Raw genomic sequence first — 18,446 nt, 5'->3', positions numbered from 1 at the left:
GCTTGAGGGCCTGCCATAAAATTAATCTGGTACCCTAGATAACCCTGCTTCTTCTAAACACCATCATTGCAGACCAATCATCTCCTTTGCTGCTCCAAAGCTCGCATGTACTTGCTTCCTTTTTACCATCCCTCTTATCTCAGCTCTGTACTGAGTATTGAGCACAGTACTGATTCCTCCAGAATTAAGGATTTTTGTCACTTCTTCAGTTTCCAAATTTACCTACACACAGACAAACAATGTCTCTTTTTGCTAAGTACCAGTAACCTTGGTTCCTTCTCTTCTGCTCTTTCAATTAATTTTTTTCTCCCCCTCTTGTTGACATCTCATTTGAAATGTTTTCCCCATCCAAAACAACTGCACAGAACCTAAGGCTTGTAACTACTAATATACAACCTAATTCTCTGATGCCTTATGGTACTTCCTTTGCTGTACATGTAGAGGAATCCATCTGCCAGCTACCATGCTCCTACCAAAGAATTCCAACCATGTGTCTTAACATGCTGGCTTTCATCACCAAAGTCAAATTCAGCTCAGGAAGTCACCTAATTAACAAGCCATTGTACTGGTCATTACCTCAACCCATGAGTTCCCTCACTATGTTACCCTTCAGATTTTCTCCCCATCCCACTGGGGGAGAGTGACCAAGCTGTGTGGGGCTGAGCTGCCTGCTGGGGTTAACCCACAGCCATGATGTTAAAATAGAACTCTTTTTCTAAATACCAAAATTTAATAAATTTCTTATTTTCATTCCAGATAACCATGTTCCTTTAGAAGCCTCTGAACCTATGGAAAAGATTTACTGTTGCTGTCAAATTTCAAGCAAATGATAGTTCAAAACCAAGGGCAAACCCATCATTGTAACAGCACACTGACTCTGCCCTGAAGCCCAAGTTATTTCACCACTAATCATATAAAAAGAAATGTTTACTGTAATGCACTAAGTCATTTCCCAGCCTTCTAACACAATCAATGTTTCAAGTATTCTCAGCTACAAAACGTCTTTAAATTTTCATCTCATATACTGCAGAATGACAATGAAAATCAGAGAAAAATATACTGGTAAGAAATTCCACACTGATTGCATCATTTATATTAAATTTATAGCAATATGAAACAAATATTCCCATGCGTTGTGCTGAACAGCTAAAGAACTCCATGGTAAACAGGTTTAATATAGAAAGAATGCCTATGGTGAGACTTAAAAGCACAGAAAGTATACAGATTCCTGAATGTTTAAAGAAAATTGCGAAGTTAAATCCGTGTATTCCAACTGCAGCTAAGGTTAGACTATAAGACAAAGAAATACATGTCTGCACTAATTTCCTGAAGGCATTTAAAATACAGGACTTAGCCTAAGTCTTTTATTTAACCTCATCCTGAGACTTTTCCTTTCCAGCCACACAAAGCCAAGATGCTAATTTTCATTATTAGAATTATTTTGTGCCATTTCCCTTATATATAGCCTTTGGCATTAAATCATGGTAGCTAGTTTCTCCCTCTTAATGGTGCGTGGCCAAACACAACTGCTCAAATTGATTTATATGTTCTTACAATTAATTCACTCAAGTACTTCAATGAGGAATATGAGAGTAAGTGACATTAAAAGAAATACTACGATTTAGCATGTATCTTGCTAAATGTATGTTATCAAATACAGCTTTAAGAATTATGCTCAGTTCCATAACTTTATTCAGGCAAAAAATAGAAAGAGTCTTTGATACGTGTATTCTTGTATTTTTGTCCAGAACTGGGTGTCTTTTACTACCAGACAAAGCAAGTCAGCAGTGTCACATGCAAATATAACACATTCCTCAGCAGCTAAATAAAAGCATTTGCTTTTCACAAACTACACACTTTTCAAATTCCATTAATTTCTATGGCACACAATAAAAAGGTTAATAGGTTGTTAAATGTATACACTGCCATTTCTTTTCAATTTCCATGCAATGCATGCAGCTAAATATAACTCAAGCAATATGCTCCATAATTCATAGCATTTAAAGTATAGCAATTCTTAAAATGCCAGTTAGATATGAAAACCAAAAAACTGATAAATCCATTATACGGAAATAAAGAGGAGGAGGGGAGGAAGAAAATAATGAATTACCTCATTATTCTATCACCTATCGCTGTTCCTCTGATATTATATCTAGTAAAGGGAACAACAACTGAAGTCATTCAAAAATGCTGGGTATCATCTTTTTAAAAGGTTAGCATCTATTATAAAATGTGCTCTACGTATTCCAACTGAGAAGACTGCTCCTCAGTGTTAGTATATGAGACTAGCTTGATTTCAGCAAAAATAGTATTCAGATTATATAACAGTACACAAAGTTGATCTTAGAATATGCAGTCATTGTTCATAGATCATAGCAGAAGTGGAAGCAGCTGCATAATCATTTCCATTTTACATTCATTTTTGTTTGAAATTTTAACCTACTAGTTTAACATTTGCCAGGCTTAGCCTCTGCTCATAGACCAGCTTCTGTCAAAGTCCAAACACAATTAATTTAGTCACTGAGGTAGGAAAACAGCCCTGATTTCTTCTGACTAATTTGTGAAAATTAAGATCAATCCATTAAGAACTGTGCATGAAGAACATACACTGTGCATAGATTTTTTTGTTTTTCCTCACAGGTTACAAAGTATGGTGCTAAGGCAAGTCGTGTACCTCTGCTCCAACTAAATTTGCTGGACTTAGTTTTAAAGAAAATATGCTATGTATGTGCATACTTCAGGATTTAAACACCTGCATACCCTCTTGTATTTCTAAGAAAAGGGATCTTTTCCTATGGATTCCCTAAAATGCCCAGAAGGTTATTTTCTCCATTGAGTATCTATAAACTGCTCTGCTGTACAAAACAGGTTTGATTGGGTTTCTTTTTAATTGAGAAATAACCTGCAGAGTTCCTTAGACATTTTGTTGAAAGGAGCATGTATTGACTAGCTCAATGACAATAAAAAAATTAAATAACCGTTTAGCCTCTTTCAGTCACTGATCTTCACCATTCCCATAGTGATGCTCAGTGGTTACAGAAATGCTTCAAAAAAGAGTGAGGTATCACATTCTCAATTATTTCTTTCGAAGAAATGTCCTTCAGCATCAAAACTATTTCTAGCTGATTCCTAGTCAACATTTAGCTCACTCAGCAAATTTATCAACCAAAGGATCGTTGTATTTTTCCACGTTTTGCTGCTACTACTCCAAGTCCTGCTCAAAATAGTAAAACAGGTATAAACTTTGTGTTTCTGTTGCATAGTCTTTCCTGACAGTTCTCTTTCAGCTTAGTTGTTGAGAAACCACCCTTCCTCATTGTGTTTTGAGATTAACAAGCATCCATAAAAAGAATTTGTCCCTCACCTCTATTCTTAGATTATCCAAGAGAGGGGAAAAAAAAGATACCACCCTTGGTCTAAATACATTAAAAGTTGGATTTGTACCAAAACAAAATTCAAATAATGGAAGCTCTGTAAACATTAGGTTTGCAAAATCGAAAACATTCCATTCATAAATCTGAAATCCACATCCATCTTACTAGAACTAAACTGAGACCAGTGGAGTTGATGCAGCAGGAAGTTCTCAATTTATTTAACTGCAGGTACTGGCAACAGAGCTACAAAAAAGGTTTTTCAGCCGCTTCTTTTCCTTAAGAGGAAGTTTAAGAGCACGATTTCAGAGTAAAGGATCAGAAGCCTATCCTTCCTTTCTCAGTGGAGAAAACTGTACTTTACAGTGGGAAAATCACTCTGAGGCAGTTTCCTGTATATTCACTTCCCCAACTGTGGGGTTTCTCGTCAATATAGACAATAGCTAGTTATTAGGTATATAAAAAACACTACCTAAAGAAACCTAAAATTGGTTATATGTAATGCCATATATTGGAAAAGACTTATTAGCCAAACAGCTTTTAGCATCCAGTTTCAGAATGCTACAGCCTCTTTTCTATGTCCCAGAGAAAAATTAGAACTAAACGTTTTTTGTAGCACGGCATGAAATAGGTTCACAAAAGGTAAGACTGTTGCAGGCTAGTCTTATAACCTTCTCCACAAAGGAAAAATCCCACGCAAGCCCCAAAGCAACTCCACTCTAGATATTCTAGAAAGAGAAAAATCTACTTCATTACTTCTATATTAATGCTATTAATTATTTTATGGGATGATGTATTGAAAACTAAATTATTAGATAAACTTGAGAAAATGAGATTTAGTAAAGGAACTGTTAGGTTACACAATTTACTAAGTGAGAAACAAGAAAACGTAAGCCTATAGGAAGCATCCTGGTGGAGTTAAGCACCAGTCTTGCAGGCAATTTTGTTTAATATATTGCTAATAGTCTTTGAACAAAACATAGGAATGTATTCATGCAGTGCATTGAGGATAGAAGACTGGGTAACTTCATGAATACAGAGGGCACTGTAGGACCTTGAGAAAAAGAGGTGGGTAGAACTTCAGTAGTATAAAATTGATAGTCATACACTGCTGAGCTTCCTTCTGGTGAAAGATGAGAACACATTAATTAGAAATTACAAAGTAAGAAAGACTTCAGTATACTAACTGATCTTGTGTCTGACCACAAGCCACCACTATGAGACAGGAAGAGAGGAGAAGTATGTAACTACAGCTTACTCGTATCTCACAGAATCTTCTCTTAGACAGACACTAATACCATTAATCCTAGAAAAGCCAAACAGTGCAGTGTGCATAAAATTCTGGTCTCCCATATTCAGGAAAGAAGTGGAGCATGGAGGAGAACAGACAGGAACCAGCATGACTGAAGGAAAACCACTTTTCTACTGCTAAGAGTGAGAAAAACTTGGCAATCAGTCTAGCAAGATACAGGCTGAATATGGACAGGGTGAACATCACTGAAATGACATGCACTGGGCATGAAAAAGTATTTCAATCAAAACAGTATCTTAGGACAAAACAAAATTACTAATTTTAGTCAATTTACACTCATTATAGCAACAATGTTTTGAGGTATCTTCCCACTAGTTAATGAGCCAGGGGAAGTTTAAATAAATTTAATCAAGTTTATGAAAGGAATACATAGTGGCAGTAGAGAGGACTTCCAGTTCCTTTCACTCTATTTCGTATGTGATATAAATACTAAGAGGGCTTATATCTAGCTTTTAAGACCACCAGTGCTTACTTTCCCTCTGGAAAACCAAATTCCTTTGAGCACACACAGGATGTCTTACTTCAGTATCTCAGAGGGTATTTAGAAACTCCTGAAACTGGAAGAACAGGAGGAAATGTAGTGCAAATCATATCTGACTTCTCAGAATTTAAAACTAGAAAATTTTGCTGCTTGCACACACACAAAAGCAGAACAAAATGGATTGGTCAGGCATTAAACCTGAGTAATGAAAGCCTGGAGGCAATCCTAAACCAGTATTGACAACCCAGCAACTTTTGTCAGATATTTGAGAGAAGAAGAAGGGAACGGGGGGCTGCATAATGAATTCTAATAATATCATTAATTTGCTTGAATGATCTTTCCTATATGGTAAATTTAACCTGCTATGGGAAGAAATCTTGCTGCACACAAAGGAGGAAAAGAAGCATGTCAGATGAAGTGTAACTTCACCTAAATTATCCCCACTAGTGGGAAATTGTAACAGCTATATGATACCTGGAAGTGTCATTCTTACTACATTACTATGAAGACTATTACATCGTAGAGACAACATAAGGTGCATGAAGAGAAGCTAAGAATCCTGCCTGAAAACAACAATGGGATTAAAATTGCAGGGCTTTTCACAGCTTGCTTTTCAATTGCTAGATAATAATGAATATTGGCGTTGTAGTGGAAACTATTTCTGCCATTAGGCATTTACCTACAATTATTTAGTATCGCATGAAAAATTAATGGATTATGATGGAATCTGTATATATTGGCTTTCATAAAACCCATCATTTATTGAACAGAAATACTCATGCTATGTAATAAGCAACCACTGACTGTTCTTCTTGTCACTACTGACAACGTGGTGGCTTATGACTTTTTATTTTATAACTGCAAATTAGTCAAAACCTTTTCTATACACAACTATTAAATTCCTTCTGATTTCCTAATGAATACATACTGTAATGCTTCCTGTAAGGATTTTGCACTGCTAGCATAAGAAATTAATAGCAAAAGAATGCTGTCTTTGACCAGGATAGAAGTAAAGGCAAAGCATGTGACACTATGTTACATGAGATCTGAAACGAGTAAAGAAAGTATTTGCTCAAGTCTAAGAATAAATATGTTGCTTAAATAATTATTACAGCTTTTATAAAGTCCAAGTATCAAAATTAGTGAACAAAGGTACTAAAGTACCAATACCAAATTGGGGGTTTACTGAATGATCAAGCAAGTATGTACAGCTTTTTGTACTTTACAAGAAAAAAAATACACTAAGTTTACTAAATGTGCCTTTTATTGATCAGAACAACTAGTAATCTACCTTTTTTGTTTTATAGGTGTACATTGTGATATTCACTAAACAACAAAAGGAAAAGGATTAGAGTTTCTCCTTCAGAGAAAAAGATGAAGGAAAAATTGAACACATCGGTCTTAATGTATGTGCTACAGACAAACACAGCATTGCTGAACGACAGTTTACAAGCTCCTACTTTGCTGAAGAACACCTGAAGTACAACTGAAAGCAAATGTACCTGTATGCAAATCTATGAACTTTCTGTATTTCCCACTAAAGGGAGAATGATAAAAAATGCACTACCAATATTTAGCACTGGGGTATTCAGCAGGCAAGAAAGCAAGTATTTGATCCATAGGAACTTGCCTGCTCAGGGAAAATATAGCAATATATATCTCTATATACATCAATATCTTACATACAGGCAAATCAGACTCAGACATCAAGCTGTTGGCTAATTGTCAAAGAGCAGCTTATTTTCGTATAGGATATGAGGCATGGGTTTCTGAATATTCCATAAAGAAAAAAACAAATTTTGCCAAGCGGTAACAGAGATCGGTATTCCCCTAACCTGTGTCCTGGTCCTCCTCGATACCTTGCCCCTGGGATCAGAACAGGATCATCATCACTATCATCAGTTTCTTGGAGAGCTGAGGTCCTAGTAGAGGATTCGTCTGAAGGTGCAAGCCCTGAGGATTCTGGATGTGGCTGAGGTTCATCGTTTGCAGCAAGTGAGTTGGCAGTGGATTCAGTACTTGACATTTCTTGATTCACACTTTTTTCACCAGAGGCTTCTTCCTCTGCATTTCCAGAGACAGCATCAACACTGGGGTCATTTTCTTCTGGTTGGATTCCAGAACGCTCAGGAGCAGGTTTATCCGATACAGCTAAAAGAAAATATTGGGGAAAATAGGTCACACCATTAATGATGCTAACCTATTTTAGAAGTCATTGTAAATGGTCACAGAAGTTAAATTGTGCATACTGAGATTATATTGAAAATCTAGTTTTTCATTCCCTACTTCTTCATGTAACTATATTGGAAAGAGTACAGATACATACATGCTTCTGTCGTCTCTACAGTTTCATCTGTAGTTTTCAGATCTTCAGCACTTTTATCTTCCTTGGGAGATGCATCAGGAACGCCTGAATTAAACAACTTTATAGTAAATTACATGATTTCATTTAGATGCACATCTCTAACGTAAGCAAATCTAAATGATACTAGCACTCCTAGATCAATCCCTTCCGAAGTCCACATACTACTTTACTGTAATCTCAGATACTAATCACATAAAAGTCAGTGTATAGATATAAACTGATCTAGTTGCCTAGGTGAATATACTAACAAAGAAAAAGAAGTATTTGGTTTTTTGTCCTTAATATACTTAAAGTATTATACTTAATTTACTTAATATATCCTATGCAATGAGAACTTTAGCTGCAAAAATAGCATTAATACTGTTGAAACAGCTGATCACTTACTGAAAGCTACTATTTCTAAAGACGGAAATTGAGTTATCCCTCTATTGAAAGGCATTTAAAAAGAAAAAGATTTTGCTGGAACCAAACATTTGACTGACTGCCCTTTTGGCAACAAACTGAGGAAGACAACCACGTGTAACAAAATACAGTGAAAGCTTGAAAGAAATGTAACAAAATACCTAGCACTCATTTATGACCTCAAAATGCAGTTTTTCTATTTTTCTATGCAAATTTGGGCAGCATACATCTTTAATAAGAAAGAGTATGGGTTTTAGAACTAAAGACAGGATAAGTTTATTTTCTTTATATTTATTAGCAACTATTTCAGATTGGTGTATTTTTCTTTCCTAAAAAATTTCATGTCCTATTGTGGCTGTATTCTGCCTTCATATGCATGTATATGGGACTCCCATTTTGTTCAATGGTAGTCATGAACATATGAAAGCAGAATTTTTACCTCAGCATTACAGAAATAACGCTGTATCTTACTTGTTCCTTCATCTTCAGGCCCCGATTCTTCAAAGGCTTTTGTTTTTACAGAGTCGTCTTGGCCTTCAGTTTTGCAATGACTTCCACTCCCTCTAGAGCTTGAATTTGTGCTGCTCCTGGCAACATAACATGTAAAAAATAAAATTTAGAAAGAATGTAAATAGATGAGATCTTTACAATAGCACAGCCTAACCATCATCATCGTTCTCACTGCAGCCTCATAACTCAATAGCTCCTGGCAGCAACTACAACTAACAACCCTCATACCCATTTCAAAATTCTCTTTCAGTATTTCCATCGCTACTCACCCCATATTATTTCTCTGCATCACAGAACCTTTAAAGGATTTCTTCATTGCTTTTCAAAATATTATTAGAAGTCAAAAGGATTTACACTATTTACACATTTTTTTACATGCATAAGTGTTCAGAGAACTAAAGGTATTACAAGCTGTTAGCTGAGCACTGATACATAATCTTATCCAACCCAATTAAAAATCTGATTCAGATAAAATTCTCCAGGTATGATCATTCCTGTACTTTTTGAGGCATTTTAATTTTTACTTCAGTGTTATGTTTCACACTAGCAGTTGTGTGAAAAGGATGTTTTTGAGAGAGCAAAATAACATCTTGTGCTTTTGTTACATTAAGCCCTACAGTCTGCTTCCATAGCAGGTTTTCTGTTTCCCCGGTTCCCTGCATAACCCTTTGTTGAATCTCTGCCAATTTGAATCAGTTTTCTTGAAAACATGACAAAGTTTGCACATAGCACTCTAAGTCACAAAAGCAAAGCAGACTTGAGCAGCAGCACCAGTAATTCTCATTCTTGGCTGAGGTTTCCCAGCTGGTAACTTCTAGGATCATACCTGCCCTTTTAGTAGCTGCATTACATTGAGAATGAAGTGACTGGTAGGTCCATGTCTTCCTGCATTTCATTTTCATAACACTCCTAACTTTCATATCAGGTTTTTGATATTTATCCTCAACTGCATCATTTTGTTCTATGGAATTGCATCCTACTTCATTATTGTTTTCTTTGGAACAATATTTTTGGTTAGCCTCTGAACTGACAATGCCATGCAACTTTGTTCCACTAAAGAATGCTTCTTCCTCTCGCTTCCCACGCTACACTACCCACTACAAAAGCTCCATTAACTTAGTTTACCACCATGTTCAGTTTCTTTATTGATCTATCAGACCCACTGTCCTGGGTTCAGCTACAGCAGTCATTTTTCTCCTTCTCAGTAGCTGGAGCAGTGCTGTGTTTTTGACACCCACCTTGAACAGAAGTTCATGCAGGAAAGTATCAAATACTTTATGGAAATTCAGACAGTTTTTCTCTATTACACCATATATGTTTCTAGAACCCATTATTATGTCAAATAAGAGGTACTGAATTTTGTACATTCTACTTCCCATAATTTTAATTTATTTCCCATGTTCTGCTTGTTTCTGTCCTAAAGCCTTGAATATGGCTACCACTAGTCTGAAAAGATAATGATGTTTAGTCCTTCATTCTCCTTTGACAGTACATTTGATGCTCATCATTCATATGGTGCTAACCTTTGGCCCAAGAGATTTGTTAGAATACCTGCTATTTGACTGAATATATATGTGAAGTTAAGTTTTAGTAGTTTTCACTACTAGTAGTCTTTACTTCCCCAATTACAGATTTTTGTAACAGGTATTTTTCCTGTCCCTCATCTACATTTCCTGTATCCCCTACTTTTTCTTAATATTGTTTTTGAGGTAGCTGTTGATGCACATTTACCATCTTCAGCATCACTTATGTCATTAACTGTTTGAAGTGTAAAACGCATTTTTCAAATTTTGTTTTAAAATAAACACAGAAACAAAGTGTTAATGTTTAATAACATGTGCTTTCTCTGATACAGTGGTAGTAATATTTTATTACTACATTAAGAAACCCAACTAGAATAAACGGGCAAAACATTTGCAAAACTAATTCTTTCAAAGCTTGCTGGATTTGGACGCTAAATAGAAAAACAGTCTGATAAATTGGTTGAAGATAACTACCACAGTATTTCAGATTCACATGGGCAAAGTCTTCATTCTTGCGAGAACACACAGATCACTGTTTAAAGCTTCCAAACTGCTATGGGCAAGGTGTATGTTTTATGTCCAAAGCCACAGAACTTAAAAGTAACTAAATTTGATGGGTTTGTGTTTTGGGTTTTTTTTTTTCCAGCCCAGTAACAAGTGCCAGCAAGTATTTCTACTGACCATCTTCTATAATAATTTTGAAAACATAAGCAAAGGAATAGAAATAAGAGGAGATAAAGCAAAGATTCTGCTTGTTTTGGGAGATCCTGAGATTCTCTAGTCACAGACTTTGATATAAAACCAAGTCAGTCAGGCCAGTTAGCCCCTGGACCACCATCACTGTACTACCCTCCTATACTAAGATAGTGAACACTAATTTTATGCTAGGGTTTGATGAAGATAGCATGTTTCAAATTAAAAAGATTCACAGTATCACAAAAAAATCCCATCCTTTTGCATAAAGGTTTAATTTTAAGTATGTCTTTTATGTTCTGAATGTATTAACAACTAAAGCCATCGCAAATTGTCTGTATACACCTAAAAATATAGATACGCCATAAGAAAAAATAATTTATCTGCATCTATGCTAGACAAGTGTTAGTGATATGTGCTGATCAATAGCCAATCAAAACCAAAATTAACTTCTTACCACTCATCAGTGAAGTCCAGTTTTATCGTGCTTGTAGTTGTTCCTTCTGTACTGTAGTGCAAGCTTAAAACTGGTTCACCCGCTCCTGTTCGTGGCTTATCGCTTTCTGCAAATATGGGGTTGATAAAGTTTGGATTGCAATCACTAATATACATAAAGCTGTTATAATTCTGAAGACTCATTTAATTATCTTAACAAAGGCCAAATGTGGTAGTAACATGTACAATATCTATTTAAAAGCTCTTACAGCCCAAGCAAAAAGTTAAAAAGTTTCAGAGTAAACACATTAAATCTGCAATGCTTTAAAAATTATTTGTATTTATAAGAGCAAACAAAGAAGATCCTGTCCTTCAACATGCAGGTAAATAAAATTATGGGTAGATACATGTACACACAATATTATCCTTTATAAGCAGATCCCTTTTCTATCATGTATATTAAGAATAAAAAGTGGTTTTGGAAGTGGTGTTCAATCTTTTTTTCTCAGTAAATACATATTTTAAAAGATTATGAGATCTAGACACAAACAGTCTAGAAGCATCACTACCCCCTTTACTTTTTTTTTTCCTTCTTACAAACTAGTCAACTACAAATATGTTTAGACCTGCTTTAAATTGTCAGCTATTTGTCATAGAAACACTGTAAATTCATGTTCTGAGAGCTTTGGGTTTAAAAAACCTTTCATATTATAGCAACCTTAAGCAGAAGGGGAGTATTTGCAAAATGAACTCTTCCCCACATCCGAAAGCAAGAGAAGTGAATCAAAAAAACACTGCAAGTCTGCCAAACATCTGCTGCATATATAGTTTTAAGGATGTTCAGTGGTCTACTTCAAAACAGAACTGTTCAATGCACCACCCTTGAATAAAATTCATGGTCACAACCTATCTATACACATGGCACAGTTGCCATTAATACTGAAGATGGCCTTGGGCAATACTAAAAAGTTAATGTAAAGTACCACCTGATTAAGCCTCACTACAGAGGTGCCATTCTCTCAGAACTCAGTTGGGAGAGTTTACTTAGTATTAGGTGCCAATCAAATGACCACTAAGTAGACTATGTAGTCTCACTCATCATGAATGCTGAACTTTTAATCTCAGGAGTGTTTGGACAAAAGCATACCATACTTTCTGTCATTTGTAGAGTACAGAAATTTGACTACCAGTATTGACAGTATTGCAGTATTGAAAGCAGAGTGACACTTAGAATAAAGCAAAAGCTTCAGATCATCTTTGGTAAACATCAATTAAAATCTAACTTTTGATTTAAGCACAAACCTACCAATTCCCCAACTAAAAAGGCAATTATTATAACAGTAATAGCTACAATACTGCCATATAATATTTATGTTTAAAAATACAATTAAGTTACAGGATTTATGAAACAGAACATGAGAATTTAACTGAACAATCAATGCTCATATTTTGAAACTGCTGACAGGCAGGAGCCCACTCAGAGGATCAGAGCAGTGATCGGCTGCACCAAAGAACTTTAAATATGTATTTCTACATATTTTGAAGAGGAATTAAAAAACAAAAACAAAAACAAAAGCCAAAACCAAGCCAAAAAAACCCATAAGAAAAAATTAAAATAATTTTATGTGAAAGAGAATTACCCAATTACAACCATGATCCTAATCATACATTTGCATGGACTTCATTCTATGCAACAACAAGCACATAGAGTCTCTAAAATAAAGTTTCCACTTATACTTGTGTTGAGTGGAGCAAAAAAAACCTGATCAAAAGCAAGTTTTCCATTTCCTGAAATAACTGAGCAAGAAAAGAAACAGATGTCAGGAAATATTTTAGTGCATATATAGATATTTTTGGAAAAAAATTACATGTTCTTTCTTAACTAAACAGGTGCTCTATTTTTTGGCAACCTACCCTATCTGTTCAAACTTGAGCATCCCTTCCTAAGCATGTACAAATACTGATCACTCCAACATACTGCACAAGTTACCAGGAGGTGGACAGAGAAAGAGTAAAAAAAAGACATAGTTGACTTTACCTTTCTTGCAATAGGTACCAACAAGACCTATCCTGGGAACCCAGATAGGTAAAGGAAAGCAACCTCCTGAATAGTCCAAGACAGCCACCAAACAATGACTACACCTTAATTTGATACTGCTGTGCAACATTTGCTCCAGCACAAAACTAGTTAATATTACTGACCAAAGTAACCAAACATCACTACCCTATAATGAACCTAACTGACTATTAGGCTTGTGTTATAAAGCTCAGATCTTAGTACCATAACAGTGCTTTCCTGTGTTAAAATCTTAACATGACTGTCCTCTACACTTTCTGTGGAAGGAAAGCTCATATTTATTCACACTCAAAAAGTTAGAAGAATTGGTGTAGACTTATGCAAAGAGGACATGGACTAACTGAGAAATTATTTTTACAAATTTCTGGAAATAGCTGTTAAACTATATTGTGTAATAGCTTTGTCTTAAATCTACAATAACATGAGCTACAATTTGAATTGGGTCAGTTTCTTCTTTTAACTAGCTTTTAGAGCACAAAATCAAACACTAATAAGAACAAGAAACTTTAAGAAAACAGATGAGACAAGAATCTGATAATAAACCACACAGAATTAGTTGTGTAGTTCAGCATTTTATATTAATAATGCTAACGAAAGCTGAATGGAAGCCTCTGTGAAGAAATTTAATAAGCTTTGCCTAGTACATAACTGAACAATCTTTTAGAGAAATCACATAAACTCCAGAAGTCCTGAACTCTGTTTTCAAGAACAATGTGATTGCCAAAGACTGACTAGATCATAATGAAACACTGTTCTCTTTCACAACTAGTTTCATCCCATTAGGCCAGATCTACTTCACATTGATAAAAAAGAATGAACAGAAGAAGAGGAAAAGTTGTACAGCTTCTGTGATGTAGGGAGCTATTGCCAAAACCATTAATCTGATGGTTTTGGCAAACTCTAGTAGGGTAAGAATTGTTCCAAGAAAAAGTGGTAGCCTGGCAATGCCTTACTGAACTCTATTCCAAATTCCTTAAAAATACGCTGAAACTTTAAAGTATAATGTGTTTGGCTGTAAAATCTAGTAAAGATATTATCAACAACTTATATTCTTATTTCATAAGCAACCCTGTTCTAGAACAGACACTCCCAAGAACGGTCTGTTCTCTAGGTGCCTACAGAACGAAGGTATTTTTAAACTACCACCCTTAAAACTGAAGACAAGATTTCATTCATAAGCTTATGAAAAACAAACACGAAACAAAAAAACCCCACAACAAACCAGCTAACCCCACTCATACACACTCAAAGCAATACCTCTCATACACACTTTTTCGCCTTAGAAAATTAGTTTATGTAAGTGTATGTTTACTCTCTTAACTATGAAGTGGTAAGCGCATGAAGCCAGTTTAACTAGGTAATGCAATCTGTAAACCTAACATTGTAAGGAAGTTCAAGCTCGTTCCCCACATCTCAAATGCTGCCCTATTCACTCGTGTATTGACAACCCCACAAGAACGGGGTGGGCAAATTTTCATGAAAAACTTCCCCAAAAAATTCCTATCCAGCACTAACCATGATCTCCTCATAAGAAAAACAGCTTTCTACATTCTGAAGATAAGGTTATGTTCTGGGTGAAAACAAGACAGTTACTTCTGAGGGAAGAAAAATTGATCCAAAGAGGAGAAAGAACATGGTGTATTTCAGAAATTAGGAATTCTATGGGAAGGCTTAGCACATGAAAATTCATCAGAAGCAGCTGAACTCAAAGGAAAGGGTGGAGATTCTTCTGTCTAGCGAGGAATACTGACTAAACAATGTTTCACAGATACGAGTCAGTATAACACACAATGACTAAGGGAAGACCAAAAATCAAATAATTGGATGGACCAACTTAACCTACAGCCCAAGGCATACACTTACTTTGTCTAGATGATTCCTACAATAATTAGATGCAGTACTGCACTTTACTGAAGAAGGTGGCAGTACAGACCACGCTGTGCCTTGCATGAACCACAGGTTTGAAATTCTTGAGCTTGGACTTGCAGAGTTCACTATAGGTCTGGAAAGCTCTATATGCAGACCAACACTCTTACCAGTTCATCTGACTGTGATGCAGAGCTAATTAGCTGGGACAGGACATGCCAATACAGTTCCCAGGATTTACAGTACTGTCCATAAGGAACTAACTCTGCCATAGCCGACACGCCAGCTTGTTCTGAGCCAGCTCAAGTATCTATAATATGGCACCGAAAAATCTGGTATGGACATTGCCATAAGGGATTACTAAACCCCCATACTAACTTGCAGATATCTAGAAATATCAGTATTTAGTACGGCTTCTGTGTATGTAGGAAAAGCATTACACTGGTATGGGATGCACACACACATTTGAACTTCGAAGTTGTTGAGCTAGCTCTCGGGCTTCAGGTTCCCTCTTTAATCACAATTCAGGCATTACCTTACAGTCATAACATTGCCTTCACACTGCAACAAACATAAAAGCCAACCCTCCCTTATTACAATCACAGTAAACATAAAACAAAAAAGTAAAAAAAAATAAAATCCAGCACAGAGCACAGTAATCCATTTGAAAACATTTTGTCAGGATGGGAATGACTTATTGCTTCTGCTGGACTGTCAGAATAATAGCATTATAAATTTATATGTATGTGGTAAGTATCAAAAAAATCTTTAAACCCATAAACAACTTTAAAATGCAGATGCCAACAGAAGAGACTGGTCCAACAGAAGACAGCTGCTTCAGTACCAAATTAAGGAAAGATAGGAATTAGAAATAAAAAGCATTTATATATAAAAAGAACTGATATGACTTCCTTCATTAACTTGAACTGGTATAACTTCCTTCATTAGCTACTTACACTTTCTTTGAAATTTGTATTCAAATATGAATTGAAACTAATGCAGTTTAACTTCAAAACTCCAACTGGATCTCAGCAAATTATTCCTCTGGTTATCATTTAATTCATAACTTCATAGAACAGTTTATCAGTTTTCCAATTTTTCTGCAGTGGTAAGAACTTCAGGAAACATATAGACTTTCGGTGCTAATTTTTGTTTATTCTAGTCTCATCAAATAATGCTTTTCTGAGCTCATAACAGAGAGCATAACTTGACCACTAATTTTAAGCAAGTTTTCCAGCTATACCTGACTATTAGAGTGATGTAGACTACTGAACCACGTATAATTGGCAAATCTACACACTGATGTTTAAGGCTATTACATCACAAAATCTAATCCCACAAAATTAATTTATTTTGTCAATATAAAACACAGCTTGATTTTTTTTCCCCAACATTCTTGCATCCTATAATAAATCATAATCTCAACAGTTGCTAAACAATTTTTCAGAAATAGGTTTTCAAAGCAGCCTTCTAGTTTAAAATGTGAAACAAGATGAAACAGCCAGTTCCTTCGTGGGATTTGAGCTATTAAATCTCTACAAAGACCGTGATATGGAAGTAAGCATAATGCAGAATGCATGGAAATCTATTTTTAAATTACCATCTACCACTCATTAATTATTCAAGCACAAATATTCACTACAGATGACATCGGTTCAGCTGGTATAGGGTCACCTATGGCCCTCTTCACTGCTCACAGTTTGAAGGCTGATGAATAATGGACAGAGAGAAAGCTCACAAGCATTCTTTCTACCACCAGCCTATAGGGCATGTACAGAGAAACACTAGTACTTGTTTAGCAGAAGGGATGTAGGACAAAGGGGTTACAGAGGCAAGATGCACCTAAGACCAATAGGTGTTCTTGAGTTACTCAAACTATATACAAGTATAACAAAGCTGCACATCTCTCTTGCATAAGATAAATTAACTTGGCATTCAGTTTTGATATTTGCACTTTGATCCAAGAAAAGCCATTCAGAAAAAAGACTGTTGAAAAAATTCATTTTACTTTGCATTTTGAAAAAATATTCTAAATGTCAGTAGAGTACATGAGACACTTACTGTACCTCCATTGAACGCATTAAGAATAGAGAATAAGATGGCTTTTGAAAACAATTAACCTTACTCTGTTACTGATAGTGGGAATTAAATAATTAATGAGTTTCCAGCAGATCTGCTTACAGAATTCTATTTTATGTAGATGAACAGCATTTTTACACTGTTTATCATCATGAAAGGCAATTTTAAAAGGAAGCATTGCAATCAGCTATGGCTGGGTATAGCGCATTTCCTGTCACACGCACCCTGTTGCTCATCAAGTGACATGGATCCAAGCTGTTTGTTAACCACAGAAGAAGGAGAATCTGAAACAAAAATGAGATTTCAACTTAAAACATAAGCAGCAGAGAACTGCACAGCAATGTCACGATCATATGTTAGTTTAAAATAAAAAATAAAAAGCAGCAACATAAGGAAGCTTTGGGTTTGTTTTATGAGCAGCCAGCCATATTGCACTTTCTAGGCATGACAGAAGCAAAGCCACTTGTTTCAAAACATTATGTATTACTTTAGGTAATTATCGAAAAGCCTGAAGCTTGCTGAAATGTCAGTAATAAAAATGCCTGTCCATTACCAAAGATTTTACTACATTCTTCAAGTTTCTAACATGTCAGGAAAAACACTGAATGACTCCTAAAGCCTTTGCTCTAACTACCGAATGACACTAGTATTTCAAACCATGTGCTAAATGTGTATTTCAGAATATTTATACTTCAACATAAAATACTCAATATGTAAACCTATAAGTATAAAATAAAAAGGATTAAACTGTTTACAGATAACAGCATAGAGACTGCTTGATAATTCTGTGTTCCTAGATGCTATAACTCTGTAGCACCTGAGAACATGTCTTCGTGAGTTTATCACAGTACTACACCAGTCCTACAAAACTCATAACCACAGAGAAAAAAAAATACCTACCCAACCCAAAAAACCAAAAACCAACAAACAAAAGCAACACCCCCAGCAGTTACTGCATTTTTTTCCACTGGACATTACCAGCTAATAACTATCACCAGCACTGCATTCATTGTACAGACAAATGATAGGTGCAATGTTCAGTATCTTCTGTGGGTCTATTTCCCTTGTTACCTCTGAAGACCAGATCTTACTTCTGTATTATCTTAAAATAAGCTGATGTACATAAATTAGTGCAGTATTTCAAAGATATTGGCTAGGCTATGTATCGTGCTTCCATCTGTTAATCTTCTATTATAAAAAAATCCCAGCTAAACTAAAAGGATTCAATCTGTATTATAAACTGAGTCATACTTGCCACCATCCCAGCATGGTGAAGGAATATGAACATAAATTTAAATCCTATACAATAAAAGTGATGATATAATACACTCT

At 35.5% G+C, this 18,446-nt stretch overlaps 1 protein-coding gene across 1 annotated transcript in view; it reads right to left on the bottom strand.

Moving 5' to 3' along the window:
- Positions 1 to 18,446, bottom strand: part of DCAF6 (DDB1 and CUL4 associated factor 6) — a 49,587-nt gene that overhangs the window by 15,023 nt on the left and 16,118 nt on the right. Inside the window, exons 6-10 of the mRNA XM_010019484.1 lie at positions 17,339 to 17,398; positions 11,115 to 11,220; positions 8,403 to 8,518; positions 7,491 to 7,574; positions 7,000 to 7,315 (exon numbers count right to left, since the gene is read on the bottom strand). Of these exons, the coding sequence (XP_010017786.1) occupies positions 7,000 to 7,315; positions 7,491 to 7,574; positions 8,403 to 8,518; positions 11,115 to 11,220; positions 17,339 to 17,398 (682 nt within the window). The remainder of the gene's footprint in view (positions 1 to 6,999; positions 7,316 to 7,490; positions 7,575 to 8,402; positions 8,519 to 11,114; positions 11,221 to 17,338; positions 17,399 to 18,446) is intronic.

This window comes from Nestor notabilis, unplaced genomic scaffold (genome assembly GCF_000696875.1).
Source record: "Nestor notabilis isolate BGI_N333 unplaced genomic scaffold, ASM69687v1 scaffold10498, whole genome shotgun sequence".
Lineage (NCBI taxonomy): Eukaryota > Metazoa > Chordata > Aves > Psittaciformes > Psittacidae > Nestor > Nestor notabilis.
The sequence above is the reverse complement of the archived record's forward strand: the minus strand, read 5'-3'. Positions and strand labels throughout refer to the sequence as shown.